General features: G+C 46.8%; 2 protein-coding genes across 8 annotated transcripts in view; both read right to left on the bottom strand.

The window, feature by feature from the left end:
- Positions 1–4159: 4159 nt before the first annotated feature.
- Positions 4160–25726, bottom strand: part of LOC117087100 (ADP-ribosylation factor 2-like) — a 45328-nt gene continuing 23761 nt past the window's right edge. For 4 of the 7 annotated variants that reach the window (XM_033216952.1, XM_033217031.1, XM_033217192.1 and 1 more), the window contains 2 exons: positions 19623–19747; positions 14550–16227 (listed from right to left, as the gene is read on the bottom strand). In XM_033216952.1, the coding sequence (XP_033072843.1) occupies positions 16066–16227; positions 19623–19747 (287 nt within the window). In that variant the 3' untranslated portion in view covers positions 14550–16065. Of the gene's footprint in view, positions 4229–7689; positions 8018–14549; positions 16228–19615; positions 19748–22322; positions 22578–25726 lie in introns of those variants that run through there. The other 3 variants (XM_033217274.1, XM_033217360.1, XR_004438771.1) reach the window with 3 other exon arrangements.
- On the bottom strand, positions 10735–14875 carry LOC117088768 (putative uncharacterized protein encoded by CRHR1-IT1). Its single transcript, XM_033219936.1, is given in 6 exon segments — positions 10735–11356; positions 11359–11565; positions 12399–12456; positions 12458–12472; positions 13822–13863; positions 14798–14875. Coding segments are annotated over 6 exon segments (573 nt in total). The 3' UTR covers positions 10735–11183.

Genomic DNA, 25726 nt, shown 5'->3' with positions numbered 1-25726 from the left:
CTTGAACCTGGGAGGTGGAGGTTGCAGTGAGCCAAGATTGTGCCACTGCACTCCAACCTAAGCAACAGAGCGAGACTCCATCTCACACATACACACACACACACACCACACACACACACACACACACACACACAGAGACACAGATAAGAGAAGACATTTCACCCGTGAAACCAGAACAAACAATTATACACAAAGGAATAATTTAAATGGGATTGTGGTGATGGTTACAGACCTCTGTAAATTTACTAAAAATCATTGAATTAGACACTTAAAATGAGTGAATTTTAGAGTATGTGAAGTGTACCTCCAATAAAACTCTTTTTAAAAAAAAAATCAGAAAAACAGTGCAAACGACTGAAAATTTGATCACATAAATAAAATAGTTAATAGAGGATTTGGAAGATAAGGTCAAGGAAATCTTCCTGGAAGTGGAAAAAAATAAAGGTATGGAAAATCAGAGAGAAAATAGAGAAGTAGAAGACCCACCTAGGAGGCCCAGCAAAAGAAACAGAGGAGAGGAAACGGAGGAGAGTCCATTATCAAAGAAATAATATATAATTACTTCCTAAGACTGAATGACCTGCGTCTGCAGTTTACCAGTCCATTGCGTACCCAATACAATGAATGAAAAAAGGCCCACGCTAATTTCATAGTGATGTATATGAAGGTAAAAATCTTAAAATTTAGGCCAGGCATAGTGGCTCACGCCTGTAATCGCAGCACTTTGGGAGGCCAAGGCAGGCGGATCACTTGAGGTTAGGAGTTCAAGACCAGCCTGGCCAACATGGTGAAACCCCGTCTCTGTTAAAAATGCAAAAATTAGCTGGCCGTGGTGGCACATGCCTATAATCCCAGCTGCTTGGGAGGCTGAGGCACAAGAATTGCTTGAACTCGAGAGGCTGAAGTTGCAGTGAGCTGAGATAGCACCACTGGACTCTAGCCTGGGTGACAGAGTGAAACTCCAACTCAAAAAAAAAAAAAAAAAAAAAAACTTAAAATTTTCCAGAGAGAAAAAAAACAGATTATAAAAAAAGATCAAGACTAAGAATGGCATGGGACTTCTCACTGGCAACTTCTTATTCTAGAAGTCAGAAAATAGAGAAATGTATTCAAATCTCTGTCTTACAGTGTAAAAACAACAAAAGACAAACTTTAATTCTACAAACCAAGTTTTTCATAAGATCAAAATATGTGCGTGTGGAGGGATGGGGGTTCTATGTTTATCTCTTCTCCACTCTCTCTCTCTTTTTGAGTCATCATCTCTGTGTCCTACTCTCCTTCCTTTCTGTCTGCCCTTCCCATTCTATCTTTTCTGTGCTCTTTCTTTACTGGCCATCACATAGAACTGGAGAAATTTTTTCTAATTACTTCCTTCATTTGTTAAATCATTTTATGTTCTCTGTTCTCCATTTGAAAAGCAAACAAGCGGAACACTTCATTTCTGCATGAAAAAATCTAAATTAAATTGCTTTTTTGTTTGTTCTCTCTGTGGCCTCTGAGGCATCTCCCTGGGAAGCCCCGTCTCACCTTCCTCCAAGTGGGTGCAGTTCAGGTTTTGTGAGTGCCTTCAATTGGGAACAAGAGGCTCCCCTACCTCTAAGCTCAAACTCATCCTGTACATTTAGAGACAATTCCAAACTGGTCCCTCCTAGTTTATTAGGCAAAAAGAGTTGAGATCTTTGGTCCTCAACAGGAAAAGCCCTTCTCATTCTAGATCCTTACATCCAGCGGGCCTTCCAAACTCCAACCCCTCACTAAAGCAGGTGTGTCACTTAGGCCAGGCTTCCAGCAGGGGTTGGAGGCTGCTCCATGTCCAGACTTGTGCAGACGTGGATGGTGACGTCAGTGAGTGGTGAAGCCTGCTGGACTTCTGGGTCCAGTGGGGACTTGGAGAATTTTTGTGTCTAGCTAAAGGATTGTAAATGCACCAGTCAGCACTCTGTGTCTAGCTAAAGGTTTGTAAACGCACCAATCAGCACTCTAAAATGAACCACTCAGCGCTCTGTAAAATGGACCAATCAGTAGGATGTGGGCGGGGCCAAATAAGGAAATAAAAGCTGGCCACCCAAGCCAGTAGTGGCAAGGTGTTGGGGTTCTCTTCCAGACAGTGTTGGGTTTGTTCTTTTGCTCTTCATAATAACAGTTGCTGCTGCTCACTCTTTGGGTTCATGCTACCTTTAAGAGCTGCAACACTCATTGTGAAGGTCTGCGTCTTGACTCCTGAAGTCAGCAAGACCACAACATCGCAGGAGTGGGCGAGACCACGAACCCACCAGGAAGAACAAACGATTCCCTAGGCGCCAACTTTTAGAGCTGTAACACTCCCTGGGAAGGTGTGCGGCTTCACTCCTGAAGTCAGCAAGAACCTCCCAGAAGGAAGAAACTCTGGATACACCATCTTTAAGAGCTGTAACACGGTGAGGGTCCTTGGCTTCATTCTTGAAGTTAGCAAAACCAAGAACCCAACGGAAGGAACCAATTCCAGACACATCAGTAATGACAATCCATTCCTCAGCACGCGTTTGCAGAGTGCCAACTATGCTCTCGGCCCTGCAGAGAAAGCTGAGCCGTGGCTGTCCGTGGCCTCAAAAACTCAAGGTCTAGGGTAAGGAAGAAAGACAACTAAACAAATAATGACCTCCCAGTGTGACGATGTGGTAGTAAAAGCATGCCGAAGGCATCAGGGCCACTCAAGGGAGGTAGGGATTTCTGCGTTTCTGGAGCACTGCAGGCTCCGAGAGCTTCCTGGGGATTGAGGCTTGGGGACATGTGGGACACTCAGATGGAGAATGCCCGATCTAGGGGAGGGCAGGCTCGGCAGAGGGAGCGGCCGTGCCAAGGCATAAGAGGTGTGTAAGAACATTTCTGTGTGACTCTGGGGATGCGTGGCATGAAGACTGAGGGGTGGGTCGATAGCCTGACTTTCCCCCGAAGCTTCCCAAGCCCTTGTGACGTCTATCACCCTGCCGGGGCACAGGCAGCAATGTCTGGTTCAGCACAATTCAGGGGAGATCTGTGAGTGACAGCCCTGTCATTAGCAGGGCAGAGGGGCACTGTCCCCGGATAAGCTTTTGAATGTGACAGGCAGGCTGTCAGCTAGCAGACCGATTCACCCCCAGCCAGAATCTCACCTCTGCTGCCCCCATCTTGTATGGGGAAGGAGGATCTCCCTCCTGCTGAATCACCCGGCTCTTCCTGGAGGCTGAGGCCAATAGCAGCTCTCTCTTCAGTGGGGGCCTGGGCAGGCTCCATCTTCAGGGCCGGGGTGTCTCCAGATGCTGGCTCCCCGTTGACGATGGTGAAGCCTGCAGCAGCATGGACTAACTGCTGTTCTGCATAGCTGTGGGCACTCAGAGGGTCCTGTGCAGGGCTTACTGCTTATTCCATGTCTGTATCCCCCCATCCTCTTCCTCCCCAGCGCCTGGCGCAGGGCAGGGACTTCATCTGTGTTTGTTAAATAAATGTGCTAAGAAAGGGAAGACAAAAGCGAGAAAGATAGGGAGACAGAGAAGCGAGATTGATTTTTTAATGGGAGAAAAAGAGAACAGATATTGGGGCAATGACGGCACCAGATACACAGACATGACCCCGAGACCTGGAACCGCAGCACAATTGGCCACAGAGATGACAGCAGCCCCAGATGATACCTGTGGGGCACTGGTTAAATGCCAGGCAGTGTTACCATCTCTTTATAAGCGTGAACTTGAACTCTCACGACTCCATTTTGCAGTCCAGAAAACAGGCAAAATGGGGCTAAGTAACTTGCCCAAGGTTACACAGCTAATGCATGAACCCAGGCAGCCTGGCCTCAGAACCTGCACTTCTAGCTGTGCAGTGTGACAGGTAATCATGGGTGTGGCAGGGAGCAGTCTTCATGGGATCCAGAGGAGATAGTAGCCCCAGGGGACAAGAGCACTGACCAGGAGGGAAGGGCCGTCACTACTTCCTGGCGATTTGCTCAGTGCAGGCTCTGGACCTCGGGCCGTGGCACTGGCTTCCTGGAGACGATTCTGCACTCACTCACTGGCCGCTGCAGTGTGCTGGATGGAAGATTGCTGACGAGAAGGTGATGGTCTCGAGGAGGACTTCTTTGGCCTCCAGTGCCAACTGTGGGTCAAAGGAGCCCAGCTCCCAAAGCCTTTGACACCATCTCTTTTTGTTGCAGAAACAGCTGACCAGATGGTCAGCTCGCTTTGCCAGATGCCCAGATCCCTGCCAGCACGGCTGCCTGAAAAGGTTAGCAGAGTAAAGATGTGTTCCCACAGCAGTTTTCAAGGGGTACCAAGAAGCCTTTCTCTGCAGAGCCCACCGTCTCTTCCTTGGCACATCCTTCCCTCCCTAGCTCTCCTTGGGCTGATACCTCCTACCCCAGTGTCTGCTCCTGATCTAAGAGTCACCACTATTTGAGTATCCCCATGTGCCAGGCCCCATACCAAGTCTATTGCATGCCTCTTCTCATTGAACCCTCACCACTGTATCCTATAAAGCAGGTATCTCTTCTCTCTATAGCCAGGGAAGGGAGCCTTGCGGCATTCCTTAACAAGCCCCTGGTCTCACAAATGCTAAATGGTGGAGCTTGGATTCCAAACAGGAGGTGTTGGTGCCAAAGTCCACCTCTTTAGCTGGGTCTGTGAAGACTGGCTTTGCTTTCTGAGCTTCACACAGGGGTCTTGGGGTCTTCTTTTAGCATTGGCTTTTTCAGCCTGCCTACCTTCATCTTGGATGGGAAACTAAGTCAGAACAAGGGTGTTTCCAAGAGTGGAGCTGGCAGCCTCTGCACAGGCGGATGGGAGCCCAAAGGTGTCATCTTCATCTAATGCTAAAATGCTTCACAGGGATTAAACACACTGCCTGCCGCAGTGGTTCCCGGGGCCACGTGGGCGCTGGGTGGCTTAAATTGGGGAGATACAAATGTGATGGGGGGGAACCTTTTGTGAGGGATACACACACAGGACGTGCAGGTAAAGGAAATCCAGACTGGATCCACCTATAGTGCCAAACACGCCCACGTCTAGTCTGGCTTGACTAGACGTGGACATGTTTAATCAAGCTGCCCTGACTTATTGCTGGCTGCATTCTCCAGGCCACAGCGCCATCTGCAGGGCAGCCCTGCACTAGCGGGGGCGGGTGCCGGGGCCTGTCCCAAGACCCTGTGATGGTCAGCATTAAGGTAAAGGTTGTGAGCTACAAAGCCGGCACCGATTGCAGTCCTTTCAAACTTAGGGCAGTCGTACAGGCACCACCCCTTCTCAAAAACCAACCTCCTGAAATGATATGGGCAGATACTAGCATGCCCATTTTATAGACAAAGAAACTGGGCCTCAAAAAGCCACAGTCACCCCCCAAGGGTGGAGTCAGGCAGGATTCCAACTCAGGCTCTTTGACAAAAAACTCTGACGTCTGCCTCTCCTGATGCAGAAGAAAGAGAAGAAGCATGGAGGGTAAAGGATGAAGCGAAATCCACTGGCTGGACGGATTGAGAGCCAGGATTCGTGGCTTAGTTTTGTCGCACTGTCTCTGCTGCCAAGCCCTACTCACCCCCGCCAGGAAGAGCAAACATTCCCAGACACAACATCCTCCTGGGTCTGTCATCAGGTTGACAGAGAGAAAATCGAGCTCCTTACAGGAGACTGTCAGGGTGGGCTGGGGTGGAGTTTTTAAATGTCTCAATGACTGGGAAGATAACTGAGGACATTGTATTTTTTACTCTTTTCAGTGCCTGTCTCAGCAGCAAGCACTTGTCAGCCAGATCCTGGAGGCCGAAGGCTGACTACCCTGACAAAAAGAAGACACTCAAGTTGTCTAAATTCATCGATTTTTCTGAAATTTGAAATCTGCAATTTCCGGAGCTGTGTTCTGTTGTTAAGTGGCTGTCCAATTCCTGAGCTCATGTTTAAGTGTCGCCGACAAAGAAAGAAACAATCCAATCAGGTTTACATTGGCGGTTCAATTAGACACATATGAGGTAGTCACTCAGAAGTGGTTCACAGCAAATTTATTCCTGGGACAACCTTCTTTTACCACCCAACTTAAATCTCCCAGGAATTTGTTCCAAGAATAGAAGCTAACTGCTATAATATCCCGAGCTAATTGCAATATTATCCTGATTGGAGCCTAATGAGAAGGCACATCTGCCTCGCTAGCCAGCACTGCCTCTCCCCCTACACAGAGCCCTCAGAGATAGATTATCTTGTTCTAGACAGCTTTGTTATTTGATTATCTACACTATAGCTCTTTCTTGCTAATTTCCCACTTTTACATATTTATGCCCCCTAATTAGTCAACAAGTATTTATTAAACACCTACTGCATGCGCATCCCATGCATCCCAAGCAAACAGAAGGATGTTTGCTTCCCGTTCCAAAGAGAAATACATGCTGCTTTGGGGTGCTGGTCTCTTTTGGGGACTTCAGTCAGATGAACAAGTAACATATATGGAGCAGAAGCTTATGCCTGTAATCCCAGCGCTTTGAGAGGCCAAGGTGGGCAGATTGCTAGCGCCCAGGAGTTCAAGACCAGCCTGGGCAACATAGTGAAACGTCACCTCTACTAAAAATACAAAACATTAGCTGGGCTTGGAGGCGTGCACCTGTCATCCCAGCTACTTGGGAGGCTAAGGTGGGAGGACCACCTGAACTCAGAAAGTCAAACCTGCAGTGAGCCGAGATGGCACCAATGCACTCCAGCGTGGACAATGAACCTTGTCTCAAAAAGTAAAAATCATATATATGCAGCAGTATTTGTACATAAAACACATGCTTGGAAACCCACACGTCTGGGATATCTGCATATGCCTTGTGGAGAATTTCTAGGGTCAGTCAGAAGGAGAAAGAAACATAAATTATATTGTTCTGGAATTCTTCTCTATATCACCCAGCCGAGGAGCATAAGGAGAGTGCTTTCATTTCATTCATTAACTCACCAAATATTTGCTGAACATTGACCCTGTGCTTGGCCCTGGAAGAGAATTTTGCAAAAACACAGTCCCTTATTTCAGATTTGACAACACAGTGGGGAAACTATCTTTTTTTTTTAATGCAAATCATAGAACAGAGGCAACATTCAGGACTGATGAGGAAATTTGGCTCTTGGGAAATGGTCAGAACGGCTCATTCTGCTAAGAGCAGAGCATCTTGTAAAGTTCTACCCAGCTCGTTGGCCCACTTAGCCCTCCACAGGTCGTGGAAGCAGAGGAGGGAGCCACTCCTGTGGACTCAATTCTCACCCTTGCTGGTGAAAACAGAAATCATGGGTTCTCATTGTTCACAGCTCTCCGCCTGGAATGACTTCCTTCTCTCCACTTCCAGACCCAAGCCCAGGCTTCCCAGGTTTCACCTTTGGACCTTTTCCCACTCCCTGCACCTGGGGCCCAATGCTCAACCCACCTCTCCACCCTTCGCATCCTTCCGTGGTTAAATGTAGGCTTCTCTCTTCCCGTCTGTGGCTGTCCGTTACCCCAAGTCAAGGCCTTACATCATCTTGCTCGCCTCAGGGAACCCACCCCTCCTGCAGCCTTGGAAGGCTGAACTCCTCCAGTACCCAGTTTGTCCTGACCTCAGAAGTACAACCCACTCCACTCGGAGGAAGCAAAGAGGGGTTTTTAAAGAAACATAAGCAGCTTCACTGAGAGCTCATGGCTAAACTCAGATTTTAAGAGGACAAGAACAAGAAAAAGGACAAATTGCAAGAATAGTTCCAGAAATGTTTACTAATGAGATGAATATGTGTAAGTCATTTAGCACAGTGACTAAAACACAGTAAGTAACCAACAAATGGTAGGTGGTATTAATACTATTATTATTAAATCCCAGAATGACAAGATTACAGGAACATGCACGCATAACAAAAGCAGTCTTAAAAAGCTAATTTTTTTTTTTTTTCAGGGCCAGAGTAACAGGAAAGAGATAGACCCATTATTCAAGACAGATGATGTAATGTGAATAAAAGAGTGAACATTTTAAGGTGTCTTTTCTCCTAATATTCTTCTACTTTCTTTAAAAGAGAGAATAATCTTCAACCTGGAAAGGATAAAAAACATGATTATGGGGAAATCGGGACCCAAGACAGATGATGCGGCACTCAAGGAGAGCCCTTCTGCTTTATGCGAGCCCAACGCTCTTAACTCCCACTAAATATATCCAAGACCTTTACTGTGTGGTTGCAAACCCCTACTGTAAATATTGAGAAGTCAGGAAGCTGAGGAAGGGCGGGGAAGAATTAGAGATGAGCAAATGTTGCCCAGGTTTGTGAGAGAGAGAAGGGGGATTCCAGAAAATACAGATGGGTATGTCTGAGGTTGATCTGCAATCAGATAGGCTTATAAAAGATGGCAGATGTTACTAGTGGTCAAAGTGGCTTACTAAGAGTAATTAGTCAAATTAACCTTATTTCCATTGCTCAGGGATTGGTACATGAAGGCATTGCTACGCATATTGCATACTTAATTTTAGCAAAGCACCTGATAGAATCTTTCAGGATTCTTGGTGGGTAAGATGGAGAAATAAGGGCTAGATTTAAAGTATGATTAGCCAAGTTTCATAGATGGCTGAACCTCCACATCTAATGAATGGAACAGTGTCCACTACAGAGCACATTATAGGTGCTTAGTAAATATCTGTTACTATTACACAAATGAATCAAGTTGGAGGGAAGTTTCTGATGGTATGTCCCCATCTAATTTTATATATATATAAAATATAGTATATTTTGCACCCAGGCTGGAGTGCAGTGGCGCCATCTTAGCTCAGTATAACCTCTACCTTCTGAGTTCAAGCAATTTTTGTGCCTCAGCCTCCCAAGTAGCTGGGACTACCGGTGTGTGCCACCACACCCGGCTAAGTTTTGTATTTTTAGTAGAGACGGGGTTTCACTATGTTGGCCAGGCTGGTCTTGAACTCCTGACCTCAAGTCATCTGCCTGCCTCAGCCTCCCAAAGTGCTGGGATTACAGGTGTGACCCACATGCCCAACCTCAGGTGTAGTATTGATCCAAAATGATATCTGATGTACAGAAAGGGGAAAAGATCTGTTTTGTATGTAAGAGTAAGTTAGTCGGAATATAGTGAGGACAGGCAGTGAATGGAGGGGACACCGGAAGAGACAGTGCTGGCAGAAGGCTGCAGGATGTTTACAACCCTGGGACCCCGAGGAGGTTGGTGAGAAGAGAGTCAAGTTAGATTTCAATCAGATGGCGCCATAGACCCGGCTGAGATTGGACTGGGTAGGCCCACCCTAGGCTGATCCAGTTCGGGAGCCTCTTCCTTATATGAACGGATTGTAATAAGAAAAGCCTGTGATAATAAAGCCTATTAAGGGTTGAAGTAATATGTGGTCTAGTTGGCTCTGCCTTGGGAATAGTTTTAGGGAGGGGTTTGTGCAGTGGACAAAGGATGAGATCAAGAGGAGACTCCATTGAAAAAAAGAAGAAAAAAAAAATGCCAGCCAGGCGTGGTGGCTCATGCCTGTAATCCCAACCCTCTGGGAGGCCGAGGTGGGTGGATCAGCTGAGGTCAGGAGTTCGAAACCAGCCTGGCCAACATGGCAAAACCCCATCTCTACTAAATATACAAAAATTAGCCAGGTGGGGTGGTGCACGCCTGTCATCCCAAATACTCAGGAGGCTGAGGCAGGAGAATCACTTGAACTCAGGAGGCAAAGGTTGCAGTGAGCCAAGATCACGCCATTGCACTCTAGCCTGGGTGACAGAGTGAGACTGTCTCAAACAAACAAAACTGTTGAGGAAAGGAAGAGAAAGCCAGCAACTTCCTGGGTACCCAAGTCCGGCACATCAGCAGGTGTTTGTGTGCTCCCCCCGACAAGTTCCTCACCTCCTTTACCAGGGGTTACAGCTCCATGGGAGAAAAGCCTGATAGATGGAGATGGCAGAGCCCCTTCTCCTAATGGTGGCTGTGTGTCTGCTTGGCTTAGCAGCAGTGTGACAGCTTGCTGTTTGGATCACTCTTCCTTGCCCAACTATTGCCAAACCAGGTTGAGCCCACCTCAAGGGATTGGGCAGGTAGAAAGTGTGGGTCAGTACAATCCTCACAATAACTTAGATGACCACATTAGAGCTCAGAAAGGTAGATGTTTTTAACCATGGTCACACAGCTGGCCTACAGTGGAGCAAGGATTTGAACCCAGAGTCTTAATGCTAGGATCCAAATTGTTAACCACACAGCACTGGGCTGGCATCTGCAGAATCTCAGGTTCTGAGATTGGGTCCCCACATTTTAAGAAGGATGTGGACAGATCAAGGGGCTAGCTCCTGGAGCGCTACCAGGAGAATGGGAGAATGGGAGAGGCTGGCAATCTTGTCCTGGAAGAAATACAGGGAGGGCCAAGCGCAGTGGCTCACACCTGTAATCTCAGCACTTTGGGAGGCCGAGGAGGGCGGATCACCTGAAACCAGGAGTTCGAGACTAGCCTGGCCAATGTGGTGAAACTCCATCTCTACTAAAAATACAAAAATTAGCCAGGTGTGGTGGCTCACACCTGTAATCTCAGCTATTTGGGAGGCTGAGGCAGGAGAATTGCTTGAACTCGGGATGTGGAGGCTGCAGTGAGCCAAGATTGCACCACTGCACTCCAGCCTGGGCAACACAGTAAGACTCCATCTCCAAAAAAACAAAACAAAAAAAAAACAAAAACAAAAAACCTACAGGTCATCAGGGAATTCTGTCTGAGATAAAAATGACTTGGGAAAATGCAATAACTGTCCTCAAGCTCTCAGAGAAATGTTATGTGGCAAAACACAGACGTTTATTTTTCATAGCAGTGTAAGAATAATGGTAATGATGTATTTTGACATTCTAAGGATTAGAGAGTTATCCTAAACCGGAGTGGGCTGCTTTGAGATACTGAGCTCCCGGGCACTGAAAGTATTCAAGCAGAAGCTGGATGTCATGGGCCAGGCTTTCAATAAACCTGAAATCTACTCTTCCTCTTCTCAAAGTGCCTACAGCATGGCTGAGACCTACTTTCTCAGCTCCCTTGTCACTATTGGTTTCTTGACTATAAATTTCATACAGTTTCACTGAGGGATAACCTATGTACTGTACAATTTATCCATTGTAAGTGAACAATTTGATAGTTCCTAGTAAATCTATACAGCTCTGCAATCATTGCTACGGTCCAGTTGCAGAAACTTTGTGAGTATAGTTTTTTTCCCCAAAGAACATTATTAGCATCAAGGGTAGATCCAGGTCCCATGGGCCGTGGTCTCCGCAGACCTAACAGCAGGATTCTGTGCTGTGGCTCTCGCCTCACATCCTTTCCTCATTCCTTCTTGGGTGTCACCTGATGCTGCCCTGCCACATGCTGCTTGGCCTTCCTGGGCCCTGGGTGCCTCCCCCAACCCAAGGTGTCTCCGATGGGCACCTTTGCTTCCTTCCCTCCTTCTCTGCCATGGCATGGGGGCAGGGGCTTAGTCTTCAGCAGATTCCAAGGCAGTAGGGTGTACTCAGAAGTATGTGAGCCCTGGTACCCCAGAGCTGTATTTGGCTCATGGCCACGTGGCCTCCAGCAAGTCACCTTATATTTGTTATTTCTGTTTTGAGACAGGGTCTCACTCTGTTGCCTAGGCTGAGTGCAATGGCTCAGTCTCATCTCACTGCAGCCTCTATCTCCCGGGGCTCAAGTGATCCTTCCACATCAGCCTCCCAAGGAGCTGTGACTACAGGCACGCACCACCACACCCAGCTAATTTTGTTTATTTATTTATTTTTTGTAGAGACGAGGTCTCACTATGTTGCCCAGGCTGGTCTTGAACTCCTGGGTTCAAGCAATTCGCCTGTCTCAGCCTCTTAAAGTGCTGCGATTACAGGCATGCGCCACCATGTCTGGCCACTTTATCTTCTTGAACCTTAATTTTTCCCCTGTTGTAATGCAGACATAATATACATGCCTTGCTCGGTACACAGCTCAGAAATGATGAAATGATGTGTATCAAGTGACTAGCACAATATCTACTTTTTTTTTTTTTTTTTTTTTTTGAGACAGTCTTGCACTGTCGCCCAGGCTGGAGTGCAATGGCGCGATCTCGGCTCACTACAGCCTCTGCCTCCCAGGTTCAAGTGATTCTCCTGCCTCAGCCTCCTGAGTAGCTGGGACTACAGGCGTGCACCACCACACCTGGCTAATTTTTGTATTTTTAGTAGATAATTTCACCATGTTGGCCACGCTGGTCTCGAACTCCTGACCTCAAGTGATCCACCTGCCTTGGTCTCCCAAAGTGCTGGGATTACAGGTGTGAGCCATCATGTCTGGCCAGTATTCACTATTTTTAATAAATGGTAGCCATGATTACTGCTGCCACCTTCATTATTGACACTCAAATGTCCTCTGCTTTGAGTGCTTATTTTGCCTTTCTCTTCTAGGAATATCCCTGTTTTCTGGGTCTCTCCTGGTGTCCAGCCCTTACCATAGGCACAGAGATGGATTCCCCTACACTTGGGAACCCCCCAAGGCTGACCCTAGCCAGGGAGTGCATGTGGGTTAGTTGGGATGGAGCAGCAGCACCACCTAGTGGCAATGTGCAGCAGCACGCTAATTACTGGCCAAATGCAGGAGTTGGTCTAATAGCTACATTAGGACACTTTGGAAGTCGCCTACTCCAGCTGTTCGTCCAGTGCCTGTGTGACCACAGCATCCTCCTAGAGAGGGCTTCCCATGCCATGCACTAGAGCAAAAGAGGATGGAGAGAATGAAAAAACAGGAGAAAAGTTCTCAGTGTAATGCTCCTCAGGGACCACAGGATAGTAAAAAAAGTTTAAAAAACACCTCCACCAGATGTAGAGATAGGAAGTAGGTCGGTGATTAGTGGTTGCCCAGTGCTACGGGGGATAGGGGAAATGAGGAGTGATCGCTAAAGGGTACAGGGTTTCTTTTCAGGGTGACAGAAATGTTTTAAAAGTGACCAGGCACAGTGGTTCACGCCTGTAATCCCAGCACTTTGGAGGGCTGAAGTGGCAGATCGCTTGAGGTCAGGAGTTCAAGACCAGCTTGGCCAACATAGTACATCCCCGTCTCTACTACTAATACAAAAATTAGCCAGGTGTGGGTGATGCATGCCTGTAATCCCAGCTACTCGGGTGGCTGAGAAAGCAGAATCGCTTGAACCCAGGAGGCAGAGGTTGCAGTGAGCTGAGATTGTGCCACTGCACTCCAGCCTGGGCAACAGAGTGAGACTCTGTCTCAATAATAATAATAATAATAGGCCAAGTGCGGTGGCTCATGCCTGTAATCCCAGCACTTTGGGAGGCTGAGGTAGGTGGATCACAAGGTCAGGAGATCGAGACCATCCTGGCTAACACGGGGAAACCCCATCTCTACTAAAAGTACAAAAAATTAGCCGGGCATGGTGGCAGGTGCCTGTAGTCCCAGCTAGTCGGGAGGCTGAGGCAGGAGAATGGCGTGAACCCAGAAGGCAGAGCTTGCAGTGAGCCGAGATCGTGCCACTGCACTCTAGCCTGGGTGACAGAGCAAGACTCTCTCAAAAAAAAAAAAAATAATAAAAATGCTGATGAGTTTGTGGCCACCACTGCTGTTCATACTTGGACAAGATATCTCCAGGGAAACACCAGAGCAAGACATTCAAAGGTAGGAGACATTTAATCCTCATAACCCTATGAGGCAGGAATCAGTATCCCCATTTAACAGTTAGGCAAACTGAGGCTCCGCGATACAGAGGCTAAGAGTCAGTGGCCTGAGGCTAGCAGCCAGTGAGGGACATGGCAGGGATGCAAACATGGCTTTCAGGGACCCAAGTCTTTCCTCAAAACTATTGTACTGAAAACTGCTCCCCACTTATACTTAATCTGACTCACCGGCTCCAGCATCACAGTGTGGGAAAGGCTGTAGTGGATGTGCTGTGAAAAGTCCCAGCAAGGTGTACTACCAGGGCCCAAGGCCAGGACAGCACCTCTTGAGTTTTTCCTCCATCAACACAGCCTAGGAGTTTCAATAGAAACTCTGCTAAACTGGATGGGGAAAGAGATTTCAAAAAGCTCAAGACATTCAGAAGCACACAGCTATCCTCTCCTCCTTCCAAAGCAAGTTCTTTATTGTCTGAGCAGTCAATAAGTATTTAATGAGGGCTGGCACTGTACTAGGTACATTGCAGCATAAATACAAAAGTGTAAGACACAGTCCCTGCCCATTTGAGGTGTACAATCTAAATATTTCTCGGAGGCTGGGTGCGGTGGTTCGCGTCTGTAATCCCAACACTTTGGGAGGCTGAGGCGGGCAGATCACAAGGTCACGAGTTCAAGACCAGCCTGGCCAACATGATGAAACCTTGTCTCCACTAAAAATATAAAGATTAGCTGGGCGTGGTGGCGGGTGCCTGTAGTCCCAGCTACTCAGGAGGCTGAGGCAGGAGAATCGCTTGAACCAGGAAGCAGAAGTTGCTGTGAGCCGAGATCACGCCACTGTACTCCAGCCAGGGCGATACAGCAAGACTCCATCTCAAAAAAAAAAAAAAAAAGTTAACTAGTAGAAGTGCTTAGGTACTAATGTGGCCAACAGTTGTCTGGATAAATGAGCTCTAGACTACTTAGTGAACCTCCTCTCCAGGACATTTTTATTAATATTTGAAGAACAACATAAAGCACATTTCCAAGTGGTTCATGAGATGCCATGGCCATCCAAAAGAGGGAGGCAATGTGGTGGAGCTTGGTCCTGACAAGAGCTATTTCCCATAGTGAAACCTGCCACTAACTCGGAGGCAATACCAGGGGTAGCTGGGAATCTCACATCTCCCAAATTAGCCCCTTGAGTCTGTCACAAACTCTCAGAACTCACAGGCGTGTGGTTCTGGGAATGGAAAGTAACCAAAACCATCATCTGGACTGAGACAGCCAAACCTGGGGACAGCGCCATCCCAAAAGTGAACCGTCTGCTTCACGGGAAGAACATTTATCTCAGAGCAGGGATGTGGGAGCTGCAGTCACAGAGGACCGAGACCCCAGACGGTGATGCCCAGAGCGCAAACACGACCCTCCGCTGGCCTGCGGGGCTCTGGGAAAGAGCTTCAGCCTCACACTGGGTCACCTCCCCACAGGGTCCCCATCTGGCAAATAAGGGAAGGAACTAGCATATGGAAAAGGCTGGATATCTTCCTAGTGTTACGAAGTCTTGATATGCCAGTGAAAAAGCTCACTGATACCTTTAAATAAAGCATCTTACATCAGGAACTCTGGGCTAAAATATAGCATCAGGGAAAAGTTCCACCAATCTGAACCTCTTCGCACCTGCAATAAGCAAGTACCTTTTCTTTCCTGAGGATCATTTGCTTTAAAGCACTGAAGAGTGAGCTGCTAGCTCCAGCAGTGATGGTAAAGAATGATGATATCTGGGGAGCATAGTGGCTCATGCCTGTAATCCCAGCACTTTGGAAGGCTGAGGTGGGTGGATCCCTTGAGCTCAGGAGTTAGAGACCAGCCCAGGCAACGTGGCGAGACCCCATCTCCACAAAAAGTACAAAAATTACCCAGGTGTGGTGTGCACACCTGTAGGAGGCTGAGGTGGGAGGATTGCTTGAGCCCGAGAGGCGGAGGTTGCAGTGAGCTGAGATCGTACCACTGCACTCCAGCTTGGGCGACAGAGTGGGAGGCTGTTTCAAAAAAAAAGAAAATTTTTAATAAAAAACATGAAAAGGTACAGTAAAAATATGGTTTAAAAAAAATAAAAGAATGACAGTTCCTTCCTTTTTATGAAAGGACGCCAAAGACTAACAGGACTCCAGATGCCAGACCAGAATTGCAACAGCTGAACTCAGTTCCGGCTCCAACTCTTCTCCTCCTTTCCACCATGTAGCCCGCTCTGGCATTCGAGCACCCGCAAGCCCTCTGGACTTCTCCATCAATTGCAAAAATGATCATCAAAGCTACTGAAATGGAAGGTGGTGTTTAAAACTTAACACTGGGTTTCTTAAAATGTAACACTGCTTTTCTTATGGCATGGATAAGGCACTGTGAGAACGCTGCCTCCACTCCCAGCACACAGGTACACATGCATGCAGCAGAGGCCAACCGATGTGGCCACAAGGCACAAAGAATAGATCCTTCTGGTCAATTCTGGTTCTGGAGCTGGTTGGCGAGCCAGTCCAGGCCTTCGTAAAGCCCATGTCCGGTAGTGGCACAAGTAGCCTGAATGTGCCAGTTTCTGTAGCGGAGGGAATGGAGGCCGAGCTTGTCTGTTATCTCTGCAGCGTTCATAGTATTAGGGAGATCCTTGAAAAAGAACATTCAAAAGCCAATGTATACTGTTGTATCCGTATAGCAAAATATGCTCTTCCCTGCTAAATGTGCCCAAACCCACAGTCTTCTCTGTTGATGGCAACCCCAACCTTCCAGTTGCTCAGGTCAAAAAGCTTGAAATTATCCTTTTTTTCTCTCAATGTCACAGCCAATCTGTCAGGAACTCCTAATGGCTCTACCATCAAAATGTATCCAGAATCTGACCACTTACTAACTTCACAACTGTCACCCCAACCTGACGCCACATCACTTCTCACCTGGATGACTGACATAACTTCCTAACTGGCCTCCCTACTTCTCTGCTCTGGATCCCATGAAGCCTATTCTCAACCAAGCCACCAGTGAATCAGATTGAATCATTCTTCTATCAAAACTGCAACAGCTCCCGCTCTCTCAGGATACAAGTCAGAGTCCTTACGGTCTACAAAGCCTTCTGGACTGGAGACCTCACCGAAGTGGTCTGTTCCATCTTTTCAATATGGTACTCACCATACGTTACTATATCATGACATTTACTTACTTAAGTATATTTATTATTAACTGTCTATCTGTCTCCCCTAACTAGAATGCAAGCTTTACGAAGGCAGGAATCTTGATCTATCTTGCCCTCTGATGTGTCCCAAGTGCCTCAAAATGTGCGTGGCACAGAATAAGCTCAAACTAAATTTGAATAAATCAGCATTAAAGAACAAAGTAAGGCCAGGCACGGTGGCTGACACCTGTAATCCCAGCACTTTGGGAGGCTGAGGCGGGTGGATCACCTGAGGTTGGGAGTTTCACACCAGCCTGACCAACATGGAGAAACCCTGTCTCGACTAAAAATACAAAATTAGCCAGGAGTAGTGGCGCATGCCTGTAATCCCAACTACTTGGGAGGCTGAGGCAGGAGAATTGCTTGAGCCCAGGAGGCGTAAGTTACGGTGAGCCGAGATACTGCCATTGCACTCCAGATTGGACAACAAGGGTGAAACTCAATCTCAATAAACAAACAAACAAATGAACAAAGTAGCTGTAGATGTACTGATATGGAAGGACTTCCAAGATATGCTAAGTGAAAGAACACAATCATACAATTGCTTACACAGGCAGAGAAAGTTGGATTTCTGGAAAGAAAAAGAATAAATTTAACAATGAAGAGTAGCACTAGACTATTTCACTTGAATATTCTGAACTGTATGCGTATTTATACCATGACAACATTCTGTTTTTATCATTGAAAACAACAAAGGCACCAAGCACAGTAGCTTATGCCTGAAATCCCAGCACTTTGCGGGGCTGAGGTGGGAGGACAGTTTGAGCACAGGTGTTTGAGACCAGCCTGGGCAACATGGCAAGATCTCAGCTCTACAAAAAAAAAAAATTTTTTTTTTTTTTTGAGATGGAGTCTCACTGTCACTCAGGCTGGAGTGCAGTGGGGTGAACTCGGCTCACTGCAAACTCCGCCTCCCGTGTTCACACCATTCTCCTGCCTCGGCCTCTCAAGTAGCTGGGACTACAGGCACCCGCCACACGCCCAGCTAACTTTTTGTATTTTTAGTAGAGACAGGGTTTCACCGTGTTAGCCAGGATGGTCTTGATCTCCTGACCTTGTAATCCGCTCGCCTCGGCCTCCCAAAGTGCTGGGATTACAGGCGTGAGTCAAAAAACAAAAAAACAAGAAAAAAGAAAAATTTTTAAATTAGCTGGGCATGGTGGCATGTGCCTGCAGTCCCAACTACTTGGGAGGCTGAGGAAGAAGGATCACTCGAGCCCAGGAGTTCGAGGCCGCAGTGAACTGTGATCACACCACTCCACTCCAGGCTGGGCGACAGAGTAAGACCCTGTCTCAAAACACAACAAAACAAAAAAATCACACACACATACACACACACTCCAGATTCATTTTCTTTCTTTAATAGTCATATGTTCACTTGTGCAAACTCTGGACTGACATTGAACCTGAACAGTGGAGTAACGGTTGTACAAATGATGATCCATTGACCATTTAAAATCATGTCTACAAAGAGTTGGATAACAACAGACAATGCTTTTGATAAGTCTAAAGTGATAAAACAGGATGCAACATTGTCAAAACAGTATGATCTCAATTACATAATGAATGCACTCATGGAAGAGAAAGTGAAGGAAGGATGTCAGAATGTGACAGTGGTCATCTCAGGCTGCTACAATTCCACATGGTTCTTTCTACCTTCTTTTTCATGCTTAGTTTAGCTCAGAGTCCTGAGGCTGGATAGTTCTACGATTGGTCTTCCTCCCATGTTTCTTTTACTGTTTTACATTTATGCACAAGCCCTTTTCCTCCTCCAAAACAGGCCCTATATGATCCAATCTCATCTCCTCTCTCCCCCGCTCATTCTGTTCCAGCTGCGCTGGCTGCCATGCTGTTCCTAGAACCATGTGGCTCCCTTCCTCCCGGCCTTCTGGTTTCTGCTCAGATGTCATCTTATCAGAGAGGCATTCCCAGTCTTTCCCACACCTACCCTACCTCCTTACTATGCTTTTCCTTCTTCCACAACACTTACCATCTGACACGTATTATTACTTATTTTACTCTGTAGCCCAGGATGGAGCGTAATGGAATAATCTCATCTCACTGCAGCCCCGAACTTCCAGGCTTAAGGGATCCTCCCACCTCAGCCTCCTGAATAGCTGGGACCACAGGTGCAGGCCACCACATCCAGCTAATTTTTGTACTTTTTTGTAGAGATGGGGTTTCACTATGTTGCCCAAGCTGGTCTTGAACTCCTGGGCTCAAGTGGTCCCCCTGCCACAGCCTCCCAAAGTGTTGGGAGTATAGGCATGAGCCACCACACCTGGCACATTACATTTTATTTATTGGTTGACTCTCTTCCCACTAGCAACGTAAACTCCATCAACACGAGGATTTTGTCTGTCTTGGTTTAAGCCTAAAACCAAGTCTGGAACTTAGTAGATGCTCGATGGCTCACACCTGTAATCCCAGCATTTTGGGAGGTCAAGGTGGGCGGATCACTTGAAGTCAGGAATTCAAGACCAGCCTAGCCAATATGGCAAAACCCAGTCTCTATTAAAAATACAAAAATTAGGTGGGCATGGCAGCACATGCCTGTAATCCCAGTTACTTGGGAGGCTGAGGCAGGAGAATCACTTGAACCCGGGAGGTGGAGGTCACAGTGAGCTGAGATCACACCACTGTACTCCAGCCTGGGCAACACAGTAAGACTCTGTCTCAGTAAGAAAAAGATATTCTAGCAAGGAGATGGTGGGAGACATTATAGCTGGGACTGGAGAGAGGGAGGCAGACATCTCATTTAAATGTCTATATTTGTAAGTGAGACATTTGGCAGTAAACTTCAGTTCCAGCATTCAGAAAGTCAGTAACAACATACCTGTTTATTGGTAAATACCAATAAAACTGCATTTCTGAGCTCATCATCCTCTAATAAGTAAGTTAGTACTTCCCGGGCCTCATCAATCCGCTCTCTGTCATTACTGTCAACCACAAAAATCAGACCTAGAAAGAAATCACGAGCATGTTAGTGATCTGAGCCTGGAAAACACAGCTGTTTATGTATCTTCACGGCTTCTCCCTGCTTATGTGTGTGACTTCACAAAGGCAATCAATATGGAAGGATACATCATCTCTAGAGTTAGGAGGCCTGTTGTACACTCAACTCACCTTTTGCAGAAGCATCACAGCTCTGTACCATATTAACGACAAGAATATATACTGAAAAAGTTAGTCTCATTTTATAATCACTTAATTTCCACATCAGAGAACAAACATGTTTTCTATTTTTTAATTGATTGATTGATTGATTGATTTTGAGATAGAGTCTCACTGCAGCCCAGGCTGAAATGCAGTGGCATGATCTCGGTTCACTGCAACCTCCACCTCCTGGGTTCAAGCAATTCTCCTGTCTCAGCCTCCTGATTAGCTGGGATATAGGCACACCATCACACCCAGCTTATTTTTGTATTTTTAGTAGAGACGGGGTTTCACCATATTTGTCAGGCTGGTCTTGAACTCCTGACCTCAGGTGATCCGCCTGCCTCAGCTTCCCAAAGTGCTAGGGTTTATAGGCATGAGCACTGCGCCTGGCCAAAACATTGTTTTTTAAAACATGTAAAGTTTATTATAATAAACAGCATTCTAGGTCTAGCTCTCTACAGCAAAACTTGAGACAAAAGCTTAAGTGCAGGTACTTTCTTTGGGAAGTGATCCCAGGGAGCAGGAATGAGGGCCTGAGGGAGTAAAACAGGGCAGAAGGGACAGACAATAGAAGGATGAGTTATCAAGCTGGGCCCCCACTGTGGGACCAGTGCTCGCTGTTGCTGGACATTCTAAGAAGCCATATCAAATGCCCGTCAGAACTGTCCACCAAGGAGACAAAAGAGGAAACAAGTATCCTTCAGTACCCATTCCCTGTTAGTCAAGAACAACTCAACAGGTGTTAGGCCACCCACACTTCTGGGTCACATTGGTATGAACACCAACAGATTCCTAGGGCATCTGTATAGTAATGAATTTGGCTGTTCTAGAAAGTAGCCTCTAAACCCTTGGACTTTGCAGAGTGATAGGAGTGTCTTTGTTATCATGGCGGGCCCACATCTGTAAGTTTATGCTAACAAGATGACTCAGGGTGGGCCCCTAGATAGTTTATGCTAACAAGATCACCTCTGGAAAAATGAGGGTGCTAAAGTTTGAGTCACGTGGCCAATGATTCAATCAATTGTGCCTACGCAATGCAGCCGTAATAAGAATGATGAATACTGAAGCTCAGGAGAATGTCCCTGGTTGGCAATATTCTATACATTGTCATGTGTCGATGTGCTGGAAAGGTAACGGCCCCTGACTCCACGGGGAAGAACACTGATGGCTTTGTGTTTGGTGCCCTCCCAGATCTATGTGTCTTTCCCTTTGACTGATTCATTTGCATCCTTTTGCTTTATTGATCAATTAATAAAACTGTAATTGTACAGTTGTACATGAGGGATGGGATGTAACTGTACATCCCTGAATTCTGTGAATCATTCTAACAAATGATCAAACCTGAGGGGGTAGTGGAAATCGCCAAATTCGTAGCCATCTGGCCAGAAGTGAGGGTGGTCTGAGGACCCCCAAACCTACTGCCAGCTGGTGGCTGAAGTTGGGGATTCTTGTGGAGGATGGTGCCCTCAACCTGTGAAATAAAGCCCAACTCCAGGGCATTGGTGCCAGAAGTCTCTGCAGCATCCCATACTATAGCATCAGATACATCCCAGGAAGTAAAAGATACCTGGAGCAGGCCAAAGAAAGGCACCACCCCATCACACCTGAGTGAGGGTGACTAAAACCTGCACAGACCCAGTCACTGCTACATTGGCTGGAGGAAGCTGTGGGGCCAAAAGCATCTCCAGGGAGGGGCACAGGAAGCATCCAACACATCCTCCAAGAACAGGAAGGGGAGATGCCCTTGGCGGTAGTTCACGTGACATTAATGATAACAACAATCTGTCAGCCAGGTGTGGTGGCTCACACCTGTAATCCCAGCACTTCAGGAGGCCAAGGTGGGCAGATCACTTGAGGTCAGGATTCGAAACCAGCCTGGCCAACGTGGCAAAACCCCATCTCTACTAAAAATACAAAAATTAGCCGGGTGTGGTGGCGCACACCTGTGGTCCCAGCTACTCAGGAGGCTGAGGTGAAAGAATTGTTTGAATCCGGGAGGCAGCGGTTGCAGTGAGCCAAGATTGTGCCACTGCTCTCCAGCTTAGGTGACAGAGTGAGATCCTGTCTCAGAAAAAAAAAAAAAAATTGTGTTTGGCTAACAGTAAGCCCTTAACACAAAAATGTGAAGTGGCTGCCAAAAGAACAGTTTGATCCTAGACTGCATCACTAGTAGTGACGGGGTCTCAGTTCCTAGGACATGGGTGACACCAGGCTTACTCTATATCAGGCAGAACATTCTGGGAACGTTACACAGGCAGTGCTGGACCCCACACTCTGAGATGTGGGCAAACTGAAGAAATTCAAAAAATGACCAGGAGAGCAAAGGCATTAGACACTCGGCCATATGAAGACCAGCTGCTGTAACTGGAGATTTTACCTGGAGAAAAGACTCGTGAGGGGCTGATGGCTATCTTCAAGTAGCTGAAAGTCTATGATGTAAAGAAGATCCAAGCATTTTATAGAGCTCTGTGAGGTGGACTGAAGATCAGTGGTGAAAACTACAGAAGTCAGCCTAACAGAGTGTCAGCAGATGAAGATGCAATGGGCTGCCTCAGAAGGCATTCCTGTCACTGGAGACATTTGTTTGTGCCCAGCTTCAGTCACAATTCATGGGGACCCTGCAGAAGAGACCCTGGAAGGAAAACAGTAGCAGGATAAGATGACTTCTTGGTTTCCTTTGACAATGAGATTTCATGACTATGTCCAGGAGACTAAACCAGTGCTGGCTCTCTTCCCTTTCCCTCCGTACCTCCCAGGCCCACTCAACAGCTGCCTGAACCCGCGGCTCCAGAGCAGCCTCCTATGGCTGATAGAGAGCTCCCGCGGCTTCGGCATGTTTGGGGCTTACGCGTGAGTCAATGTCATGTCTGCTACATCATATCAGATTAAAAAATGAAAAACATTCAAATCTCCCCTGAAGATTTCATATGCTATCAGCAGTTCTGGTCTCTCATCATAACTAAGCAAGCCAGATTATCCAGAAATTTGAGATCCTTAGTCACCAATGCAGAACTGACAGGGAGGAAGCTGCCATATTATCCCTTTGCCATTCCTAATAAAGCTTTGTAATATTACGTACCATTTTATACTGTCTTTATATAGATCCTTACCTAAGAACCTAACATCAGACTGATCCTACATCTGAACTAGGAGAACCTACAAAAAGCATATTTACGGCTGGGCACAGTGGCTCACGCCTGTAATCCCAGCACTTTGGGAGGCTGAGGTAGGCGGATTACCTGAGGTCAGGAGTTCAAGACCAGCCTGACCAACATGGAGAAACCCCGTCTCTACTAAAAATACAAAATTAATCAGGCATGGTGGTACATGCCTGTAATCCCAGCTACTCGGGAGGCTGAGGCAGGATAATTGCTTGAAACCAGGAGGCAGAGGTTGCGGTGAGCCGAGATCACAGCATTGTACTGCAGCCTGGGCAACAAGAGCGAAATTCTGTCTCAAAAAAAAAAAGTATATTTACACGTTACTATTAATGTGTTTTTTTAAATGGGAATGTATGTATATAGAGCTGGTATATACACAAAATATGTCTGGACAGATATACAAGAAATAAAAATGGTTGTCTGCCAGGCACAGTGGCTCGTGCCTATAATCTCAGCACTCTGGGAGGCCAAAGTGGGCAGATCACCTGAGGTCAGGAGTTTGAGACCAGCCTGGCCAAATCGTGAAATCCCGTCTCTACTAAAAATACAAAAATGAGCTGGGCATGGTGGCACACACCTGTAGTCCCAGCTACTTGGGAGGCTGAGGCAGGAGAATTGCTTGAACCCAGGAAGTGGGCGTCGCAGTGAGCTGAGATCGAGCCATTGCACTCCAGTCTGGGCAACAAGAGCAAAACTCTGTCTCAAAAAAAAAAAGTTGTCTATGGGAAGGGAACTGAATGGTTAAGGGACAGGAATGAGACAGTGACTTTTCACTATACAGTCCGCCCTCCACATCCATGGGCTCCATATCCATGGATTCAACCAACCATAGATAGAAATTATTCAGAAAAGAAAAAAACTGCATCTGTGCTGAACATGTACAGACTTTTTTCTTATCATTATTCCCCGAACAATAGAGTTTCACAACTATTTATACAGGATTTATGTTGTATTTAGCATTATAAGTAATCTAGAGGTGATTTAAAGCAGGGGTCCCCAACCCCTGGGCCACAGACCAGCACTGTTAAGAATTGGGCCTGTTAGGAACAGGGCTGCACAGCAGGAGGTAAGCAGCAGGTAAGTGAGAGAAGCCTCATCCGTATTTACAGCCGCACCCCCTTCCCATCTCTAGCATGACCACTTGAGCTCCACCTCCTGTCAGATCAGCTGCAGCATTCGATTCTCATAGGAGCGTGAACCCTATTGTGAACTGCGCAAGCGAGGGATCTAGGATGCCCGTTCCTTATGAGAATCTAATGCCTGATGATCTGTCACTGTCTCCCAACACCCCCAGATGGGACCATCTAGTTGCAAGAAAATAAGCTCAGGGCTCCCACTGATTCTACATGATGCTGAGTTTGTATAATTATTTCATTATATATTACAATGTCATAGTAATAGAAATAAGGCAAGGTGCTAAATCATCCCAAAACTATCCCCAATCCCCCTCTCCAGCCCCCGGGTCTGTGGAAAAATTATATTTCACGAAACCAGTCCCTGGTGCCAAAAAGGTTGGGGACCACTGATTTAGAGTATAAAGGAGGATATGCATAGGTTATATGCCAATACTATGCCACTTTATATCAAGGCCTTGAGTATCCAAGGATTTTGGTATCCATGGGAGGTCCTGGACTAATCTCCCACAGATACCAAAGGACGAGTATACACCTTTTCTTACTTTTGAATTTTGAACCAGATAGATACACTGCAATTCAACAAATTAAAATAACTGAACCTACAATCAAGGAGAAAAATATTTCTCCATAATAACTAATGGACCATCTTATGCATTCTATAAAAATATCAATCAAGAAATCACGGCCGGGCGCAGTGGCTCACGTCTGTAATCCCAGCACTTTGGAAGGCCAAGGCGGGTGGATCATTTGAGGTCAGGAGTTCAAGACTAGCCCGGCAAACATGGTGAAACCCCATCTCTACTAAAAATACAAAAATTTAGGCGGGCATAGTGGTGGGCACCTGTAATCCCAGCTACTCGGGAGGCTGAGGCAGGAGAATTATTTGACCCAGGTGGAGGTTGCAGTGAGCCGAGATCACACCACTGCACTCCAGCCTTGGTGACAGAGCTAGACTCCATTTAAAAAAAAAAAACTCAGTGATACACGCCTGTAATCCCAGCACTTTGGGAGGCCGAGGCGGGCGGATCACCAGGTCAAGAGATCCAGACCATCCTGGCCAACATGGTAAAACCCCGTCTCTACTAAAAATACAAAAATTAGCTGGGTGTGGCACGTGCCTATAGTCCCAGCTACTCAGGCAGCTGAGGCAGAAGAATCACTTGAACCTGGGAGGTGGAGGTTGCAGTGAGCCGAGATCGCGCCACTGCACTCCAGCCTGGCGACAGAGCGAGACTCTGTCTCAAAAAAATAAAAATAAAATAAAATAAAAAAGAAATCAGGCCGGGCGCGGTGGCTCAAGCCTGTAATCCCAGCACTTTGGGAGGCCGAGACGGGTGGATCGCAAGGTCAGGAGATCAAGACCATCCTGGCTAACACAGCGAAACCCCGTCTCTACTAAAAAATACAAAAAACTACCCGGGCGAGTTGGCAGGCGCCTGTAGTCCCAGCTACTCGGGAGGCTGAGGCAGGAGAATGGCGTAAAC

The sequence above is a fragment of the Trachypithecus francoisi genome, unplaced genomic scaffold (genome assembly GCF_009764315.1).
Source record: "Trachypithecus francoisi isolate TF-2019V2 unplaced genomic scaffold, Tfra_2.0 Contig00057_ERROPOS647011, whole genome shotgun sequence".
NCBI lineage: Eukaryota > Metazoa > Chordata > Mammalia > Primates > Cercopithecidae > Trachypithecus > Trachypithecus francoisi.
Note: the sequence above shows the minus strand (reverse complement) of the source record. Positions and strands in the feature narration are given on the sequence as shown.